Source organism: Rhagoletis pomonella, unplaced genomic scaffold (assembly GCF_013731165.1).
Source record: "Rhagoletis pomonella isolate Grant_MI unplaced genomic scaffold, Rhpom_1.0 Rhpom_scaffold_00007, whole genome shotgun sequence".
In the NCBI taxonomy this organism is placed as follows: Eukaryota; Metazoa; Arthropoda; class Insecta; order Diptera; family Tephritidae; genus Rhagoletis; species Rhagoletis pomonella.
Window position 1 is genome coordinate 21,527,070 of NW_023458561.1, and position 9,444 is coordinate 21,536,513.

The 9,444-nt window shown below is 34.6% G+C and overlaps 1 protein-coding gene across 2 annotated transcripts in view; it reads right to left on the bottom strand.

Moving 5' to 3' along the window:
- Positions 1 to 9,444, bottom strand: part of LOC118742444 (lipopolysaccharide-induced tumor necrosis factor-alpha factor homolog) — a 29,865-nt gene that overhangs the window by 17,388 nt on the left and 3,033 nt on the right. Inside the window, exon 1 of one of the 2 annotated variants that reach the window (XM_036474520.1) lies at positions 24 to 516. The exons of the other annotated variant lie outside the window; for it this stretch is intronic. Within the exon in view, the coding sequence (XP_036330413.1) occupies positions 24 to 292 (269 nt within the window). The 5' untranslated portion in view covers positions 293 to 516. Of the gene's footprint in view, positions 1 to 23; positions 517 to 9,444 lie in introns of those variants that run through there. 2 annotated transcript variants of the gene reach the window in all.

Consider the following 9,444-nt stretch of genomic DNA (forward strand, 5'->3'; position numbering starts at 1 on the left):
CACCACAGATTAAAAGTACTTACATAAAAAGGCAGAGTATCAGCGCCCAAAGATGGGTCGACGAGCTGGGCTGATAGATGACTGTGGTGCGCACCACCGCATGACACGAGGGACAAGTGACCGTTGTCGGTTCGTTGGAGACAGGCGTAAATCTGGGAGCTGTGGTGTGAATGATGACTGTGGGACCGGGTGCTGGCGCCGGCGTGCCCTGCATATGAACGTGCTGTGGTGGTGGCTGGTAATAGCCCGGCACGGCCTGTGAATATGGTGGCGGCGGTTGTTGATAGGACATGCTGCTCAAATGTTGGAAGAACTAACTACAAGTCTTTATTTTCTGTATCACTTTGCACTTTGTACCAGGAATGCAAATTTAGAAATTTCGTACTTGAATTAGTATGCTTATAAGCAACTGGCAAGAAACTCGATTTGTTGTGTTCGCGGCGCGTCAAAAACTGGAGCTAAACTGAAAATGCAATGCTGCGGCTACTTTTTTAATCGCCTGACTCATTCATTTCAGCTGCTCGTCGTCTGTGGTGGATTTGCTTATGCTCCATCACTTATTGCATTGAGATGAGAGCGTCTATACATATGTATGTATGTATATAGTAAATATCTACTATGTACATACATACATATGTACTTGGCAAAGGTGGGTTTGTGTGTTTGGGTAGTCCAAAATGCAAGTGAAAAAGTAAAGTCGGAATTTTTATGCTCTCATCCCCTAGGATGAAAATCAAATATATTTAGAGGTCTCTCAAAGCGCTCAAAGTTTTCCGTTTATTTTATATGAGAAAAAACCACTTTTCGTAGAAACGGTATATAATTCTTGAAAATCATTATTTTCGAACGGAAAACTCTATTTCTCTTCAGGAGATTCCCAGTAATAATACCCAATTATTTATTTAACCATTTTATCATAGTAGATAAATATATTTTTAAGGTCCACTAAAATACCCAGAATATGCAATGGGGGGATAAATAAAAAATTTTTACTGGAAGTCTCCTAAGTATTGATTTTAAAAAATTAAAGAAGAAAAGTTGTTTTTTCCCATATAAAATACATGGAAAACTTTGGGAACTTTGAGCGACCTCCAAATATTTTTTTTTTACCAAATCAAAAAAAAAAGTGCTAGAAGAGGATTAAAATTCCGACTATACATATTTTAGACCACCCTAATGTACATACATACATATGTTCGTATCTAACGTACTGTATTTTGTAGGTAGTGAGATGCAGCAAATGCGTATTTAGTTTCATCATTTCTGGGGTTGTTTTTCACATACTATACATATAGCGCCCTTGTATTGTTTGTACAGCAATGCGACAAGGATATGGAAATATCTAATACGTTTGAGAACATATAGGTAACCAGGTGTTGCTCAATTCCAAATTATACCCGAGCGCACTTGTGCACAAGGGTATTAAAACTTTGTTCACATAACGGTTGTTTGTAACAGCCTAAAGGAATCGAGATAGATATAACAAAGATATGCAAAAGTATACACAAATGCTCAGAATGAAAAGAGAAAGCGATTATGTCATGTATTTCTGTTCGTCTGCCCGTCCATCTATCCACACGGATTCACAGTTCGTGTCCGGATACTTTTTGCTAAGACTGGTTTTCACTATGTTATATTTTGACACCAAAATTTTGTCACATATTTTGACACAACTTTATCTCCTTTATCCATACCTTTACTCATGATATTATGGGCCAAAAACTTACATACAGCCGATTTCGCAGCGCATGTACACGACTAAAGACCTATCCTGTTCCAAATCAATCGATAAACCGCTTTCTGATGCCATATGACAATGTGTTTTCACTTATTCATTATCTGCCCTCAAAATCATATGTAGGTAACAATAGCATCAGCTGTTTGCTTCAAAATAAAATCAAATGGGCCGAACTGAACGTTGAACGTACTTCACCACCCTCTCCGGCAAAAATGTTTTGAGAGCAAATAAAAAGTTGTCCGGACACGAACGGTGAACCCACCTTAAATTTTTTCTCTCGTTTCGCATCATGTGTTGTTTGCATTGCGCGTGCCGCAATATCGTGTTGAAGCAAAAGCATCCCTGGCAGCAGGGGAAAAAATTAATAACTAGCGACTCAGTGCAAGATTTCGTATTTTTTCTCACATACGAGCATTTTTTTTCTGGGAGCTGTTTCCTTTTCGCGGTTTGAGCTACTGATATTGTTTGAAGGAAAGCAAAAACAATTACCTTTTTGCTTTGCCTTTGGAGAGGTAATTGTGTTTGCTTTCACTTAAAATGGCCGCAGTATCCAAACCGAGAATTCAATAGGAGCTAGCTCCAATAATGAACCTATGAAATATGTATGTATTTAAGAAAGTAAGTAAGTTTTTCTTGGACGTCTTTTTATTTGAATTTTTCGTGTTTCTTTGGAACTGTACGTTATGCTTTAATTGTGTAAGCGTTTGCTTCCTTCTTGGTAGAAATGATGCCTTTGGCAAATTCTCGTGCCGAAATTCTACTATAAAAAAATCAATGAATTTAATTTATTTTGTTTGCAGTCAAGCATTTGAATGCGTCTTAAACTTTGTTATGAATAGCGAGAAGTGCGTTAAACACCGCGACCTTTTACGTAATCTATCGCGCCAGATTACACAGTTCGACAAATTTTGACTTTTTTACTACCTGAGTAAAACACACATCGTTTCTTGTAGATTGTTTGGCACTGAATCTAAATCAGGACGCAGGATTTCTCTAGCGGAATTTTGAGATATTTTAAAAACCGAGTTTTTGGCACATTGAGATTATAATTTGAAAACAACAAATCTCATTTCTTCTTTGAATATCATTTAGTACTACTGTTTGCCTTCAACATTCGAGTCATTTAGCTCTAATGGCTCATGTTTACGAAGTAACATCGAATTATTATCGAAATACAGGCCGACTACTTTTTTGGTGGGGGTGCTTAATGAGCAGGAAATATAGTTCCACTGCTGAGAGCAGGTGTGAGAGTGAGTGTAAAATAAATAAGCGGTCTGTTGTGATTGCAGCGTTTCAACGTTAAGCTTTTCTTGCATAAAAGCCTGATTATGGCAACTTAACTTAACTTAACGGAACGTAGAACTTAGAGAATCAAAACGAAACAGATTTCAATGTGGCATTAAGTTACGTTAAGTTTCGGCTGTTATAATTATAAGCAACATCCATTTAACAGAATTTTTAAGAGAGCGCCGTAAGTTACGTTAAGTTGCCATAATCAGACCATTATTGGGCGCACAAGAAAATGGTCCGAGTCGATGTTTGGCCCTCGGAGTGTATGTTCGTCTAAAACGCTGGAAGAAGCATTCCGTCTATCAAAACATAGTCGATCGGGGCATGCATCACGTAGCTTTGACACGATGGTCGTTCAAAGGATGTTGTCAAAACGCTGATTAATGTACTTTTGTTGCTTACTATCGTGTCGTCTATCGTTGTGCCGTCAACAGTTTGAAAATCACTTTAGTATTTTTTTCTGAAGCTTCGATATTTGAAATTTTAATAAAAGAAAAATTTAGCAAATAAATTCAGGAATTAATTTTTCCTCTGGTGTGTCAATAGCTACTTTAACTGAATGGATGCACTTTCGATTACCACTTTCTTGCTCTCGGATTTAATTCATAGTGACAAGAACTTTTTTTTAATTTTTTCAATAAGGTAGCTAAGCAAAGGTGGGTCTAGCGGTCTCCAAAATATTTGTGAATAAATTTTTTTTAAATTTCCATAGACAGTGCTTCAGCTGGAAGATGTGGAGGCTAAGAAAGAGGTAAAAAAATTGATTGAACAAATTGGCTGAAATCCCTGTCAGAAAAAAATATAAAAAATTGTTTTTAGAAATGTGTTTTCTTGGAAGGATAATGAATTAAAGATATCCCTATTAAAATGCAGTCTTAAAAACTATTAAAAAAAATTAAATATGTAAATATGTACCAGTTTTTTTCTTTTAAACGATACTGAATTCACTATCGAGCAAGAACGAACGTTTTTTTAATATTACGCGGTATTTCAAACTGTTACGTGAATCAAAATTGAAGTTGAGTTGAGACGATATCGCACAAAAGATAAAAAAAAATTTTGGTTTTCATGAAACAAGACAATCGCCAACATCATATCATCATACGTGATTCATGCCCTGGTTTCTCGTTTTTCGATGTGGAGACAGCCATGTAGCTTGGTGGATGTTCTTATGCTGGAACCTTGTACTAAATATTACCATGTTTAGCGCTCCGGCGTAGTCGATCAGCCTCAGCCCGTTATCGGACGTTTCGTGGTGGATGCTGAATTTTCCGACAGTGGCGTCAAAGATCCCTTCGTGGCCCACCTTGGCATTGAAATCGCCAAGCCCGATTTTTATACGGGTCGGGGCAGCGCTAATATGTACGCTCCAAGCGCTCATAGAAGAGAACCTTCGACGCTTCATCTTTCTCTTCCGTCAAGGCATGGGTACAGATAAGGGAGATGTTCAAGAATCGCACTTTGATGCAGATTGTGAATAGACGTTCGTCCACAGGTTGAACGCCAGCACTCGGCGACGGAGTCTCTCTCCTACTACGAACCCAACATCGAATTTGCGCTCCTTTACGTGGCAACTTAGCACCTTCAGCTCGAGCGAAGAAGTATAGCGTCACTGAAATGGAAAAAGTCCTGACTTATATTTTTTTTTATAAAACGATGCGGTGAGTTGTATTTCGATGAAATCGAATTTTGAATTTTTTATTAGTTACGACTTTTTGCATTTCAGCGACAATGTTTGCTACGTCCTTTTGCATTTAAGGTGACGATATGTATGTATGTTTGTCAACAAAATTCCTTTTCTTGAACAAGTTTTGCTACAAATTTCACATACTTACATAGGTTTTATAGTAATGTAGCAGAGTAATGCACAAACGAAAAACCTTTTTTGAGCAAATTTTCTGATTTTGCTGAGAGCACTGGGGCCCTCCTCTTCACTGTCAGCATTGCTTTTTTTGTTGACCATTAAATCCGCCACTGAACATTGTCCAGTTTTGGAATACAAACGTGCTAAGATCAAATGCTTTACCGAAAGTCAAAATTGATATATGGCAGAGTTACTTTATTTTTATAAAAAACATCATAAATTGTTTACTTATTAAAAAAGATGCCCTGACAAAATTTTAGTCATTAACCAGTTCTCTTATTAAATTAACTACTTGCGTTTGCATTACTTTAAATTGGTTTCGAAAACGCGCAATTGCATTATTAACAGACAAACCTTCGCTTTTCGTGAATCACTTGCACTTTTTGTAAGTCCGTGCAGCAAAGTTTACGTATTTGAATCTGACGTGTACCTATGCTCTGCTTACTAATAAGCCAGCCAAAGTTCAATGAACCAGTCATTCACAAACATACATATGCATGCCTTATTATACAACTTTGCATATACATATGTACATTAGGGTACAGAAATTTGTTTGGAGAAAAATTTTCGAAGAAACTGTATAGCAAATTCAAATTCTACGATTAATTCTAAACAAAAATGGTGAGCAAACTATATACCAAAAAATACGTTTAACCCTCCCAATTTTCAAAAGAAAAAGCAGCACATTGTATGAAAAAAAAACACAAAATTTTGTAAATGAAAAATTAATTTCGTTCAGAAAAAATTATAATACGTTGACTACACTTTTAAAAATTGGGAGGGTAAACATCATTTTCGGTATATAGGTTGTTAACCATTTTTGCTTAGAATCGAACGTAGAATTTGACTATGCCATAAATTTTTTTCGAAATTAAATTACTCCGCCCTAATGTCCATACACGAATTACAAACTTGTAGGTACTTATGTATTCTCTTACGATTTGTTATGAAATCGAGATGCTAGTGACGACGATTGTTTTGACGTCATAACTGGGCAATTGTACGGGAAATAATCTATGTTTGGATGAAAATAAATAATGAGTAATGCATCCATTCATTTTCATACATACATATGTACCCATATATGCACGTACATTGAAAGTGCAATTAAGCTTGCTTGTTTATTACGTCGAAGTACTTTTTAGCGAGTGTGTGTTTTAAGCTAAAGTTAGCAGCGAAAGCGTCAATGTGTACTTGGAATTTTAATCAGGCTGATGAATTTAATAACTTAAGCCACCTTTGCAATTGCACAAAAAAAAGCGTAACGCATGTGCAGCTGCAAATATGGTTTGAATGTTTTATCTATAGTGGTATGTGTACTACATATATATGCACATTAGGGTGGTCCAATAGAATAATGCTTAAAATGTTAGGCTCTCACCCCCTAGGATTTTTCTAAATCGAAGAAAAGAATATCCGTATTTTTTAATAAAAAAATTATACTGAAAACGGCCTGAAAGACCCTGAAGCCGTCCATGTATTGGATATGAAAAAAAAAAAATTCTTTTTCGTAGAAATGGTATAGAATTCTTGAAATTCAACATTTTTCCCTTCTCTGTTTCTGTTTCTTTCTAGGAGACTTGCAATTATAATACCCAGTCGTTTATTTTACTATTTTTTTTATTCCCAACGATCTTTTATGGATGGGGTTTTGCTCTGCCCGATCCACAAAACAGGCGAACGCAGCATCAGCCTTCTAGTCATCGGATATAAGGTCTTATCGAGCGTTGTGTGTTAACGAACTTATTGCGCCTTATCAATGTGACTTTAGACCAGGTATGTCAAATATCGGAAAAGGCTCGCAATAATAGGATCGAGACACATAATCGATTTGTCGAAGCCGCGAAGAATGTATTTTGTATCCCCGCGAAATTAATAAAGATTGCGCCGAATAAAATTGCCCGTCATACTTTGTCTCATATTGTACTACGGAAGTTCTTAAATGAAATTGTTTTGTATCATATTAGCTACGCATTAAATGTTAGAAAATAAGAGTGTTTTTTCGTTAAATAAAATATTTATTTAAAGAGAATTGTACGAAAATTGGAATCAAGGTATATTAAACAAGGTGTGATTGACAACTCAGTGAGACTCTCTGCTAACTTCAAAAAATATAAACTATCGATTCAAAATTCAAAATTTTTTTTTCAATTTAACCTTATAGGATGGTTCTTATGAGAGCAATGTCAAATTCAATCACACTTTGTTAAATACATTTTGGTACCAACTTTAGCAATTGTTCCAAATAACATAAAGTGTATTAAAATATTAAAGATTAATGTTATTAACCGACTTCCAAAAAAGGAGGTGGTTATCAGTTCGTCGGAATATATATATATATATATTATATATTCGAAAAGCATGCTCTAAGTAGCCTTTTTGACAGATTTTCCTTTGAATGTATTCCAAATTTCAGAAAAAGACGTGAAACAATTTTGGGCAAACTTGTGTCGTACTTGGTAGAAAATTGGCTTTAAAACTGAACCCTGAACAATCTGCAAATGATTGTTCCACTAATTGCTAGAATAGAAGACAGCAGCACAGAATTTAGGCCTGAACACCTTGATTTAAAAAGTTTTGTCAACCTAAATATTTGTGAGTTTTGAGGAAAAAGTAAAAATCACCAAAAAATATTTTAAATGAGCCCCTGTTTTCAAACACATATGTACAACATGGCTCAAGGTGTGTTATCGATTGCACATTCTCAAGCCAATGTTGAAAGGATATTCTCCATTCAAAAATTTATAAAAACAAAATTTCGAAATAGACTTCAACTACTCTCTAACTCTTTAATAACAACTAGAGATTGCTTTAATTTTAGTGGACAATTCTGTCTCAAAATAGCATTGATAAAAAGTTCAGACACAATTCAAACTACGAGTTATTATTTGCTGAATTATTTATTTTTTTGAACTTACTGGCAACTTTGAAAATTTAAAAACATCTATGTATTCATTGTAAATCTTTATGTTTATATACATTTATGTACTTACATACATGCATTTAAAATCATAATATCTGATATAAAATGTGTAAAGTTTTATATAATAAATGAAATTATGTTAATTTTGTGTCTAAATTTTTAGCAATTATCTGTACTTTATTAGCAGCAATAATTAAATACAAGTTGTACACAATATATATCAGTAAATATATGGCAATGTTTATTTCTAAATGTCAAATGACTTTGTGTTTTAATCAAAATCATATTTTGGAACATAATATAAACATTTTATGATCTCATCTGAATATGAGAATTTTCAAATATCAAACGATCGTTTTAAAAAGCGGTTTGGATATGTTCATATTAAAAACTAAAGTATAAATTTTAGAATATGAATTGATGATGTTTTTTTCTCAAAACTACAATAAATATTATAGGTGTAAAACCTGGGTCAAAACTTTTTTAAAAATAAAACGTTCCATACAAATATGAAAACGTAAATTTCTCTGTGTATGAGAACAACCATTTTTTTTTTGCTTATATCAACTTAGGGCATCATTTAGTATTACTTTTCCCGTTTAAAATTCATTTTCGTTTGTTGCGATACGATTTTTCTTTCTCGAGATATACCAGTTTTAACGTGTAGTGCTTCGGTGCTAGCTTTGAAGAATCATGCTTACGAAGGATTTCAAGGTTAGATTTGTACTCAGCAACAAAAAATCTACAAGAAGCGATGTGTTTCACTTAGGTGGGAAAATTTTGTTGAAATGTGTAATCGTTACGTTTTATTAGATAATTTAATTGCTATGGTTATGTTTATGGCTTTAGTATGGCACCACTAATTCAGCTTTTAGACCGTACCAACGTACGCAGTGCACTCCTGAATCAAAAGTACTTAAAAAAAAAAAATGTTGGCCGACATTTTGTTTGTTGTTTACCTCGCTTTCATTATCTCGGGTAGTAACTATGTAATATTGATGCGCCTAAAAGATGCAGCGGTTTCCATTCTCATGTTACATACCTGATGACAGTACGAATGGGAGTCGCTTTGAACTTCCATTCTTAAAGTAACCTGATGACGGTACGAATGGGAATTTTAACAGCGAGGTTTTAGTTTTTTAAACTAAAATGTTTGTTCTACTGCTTAATGATTTTTCGTGAGCTTTAATTTACTGACATAACGGTCGTACGTTGCGGTGATAATAACTGAGATCTAATAGATAAGTACTTGGGGAGTAATTGAAGTCAATAAATTCTGGAACCACACCCAATTTTCTCTTTCAGTCAGGAACTTCGATATAACGTACTTAAGGTTCCGAAAAAAAAAAATTTAAAAAGGCGACACCTACACATTCGGTCAAAATAATTTTTTGTTTCGAAATTGACTTGCAAAGATACTTTAGATTCGATAGGGAATTTTTTCTTTCTTCTTATCCTCTTGTGCATAATTTTGCTTTCAAATATAAGTAGGGACACGTAGGGATATCGAACCGAAAGTATCGATATGGTACTCATTTAAAGTATCGCTGGAAAAATATCGGGTACCCATTAATATCGGAATAAAAAGACTCGATATCGCAAATATCGGTACCAAAATCCAAAAAAAAA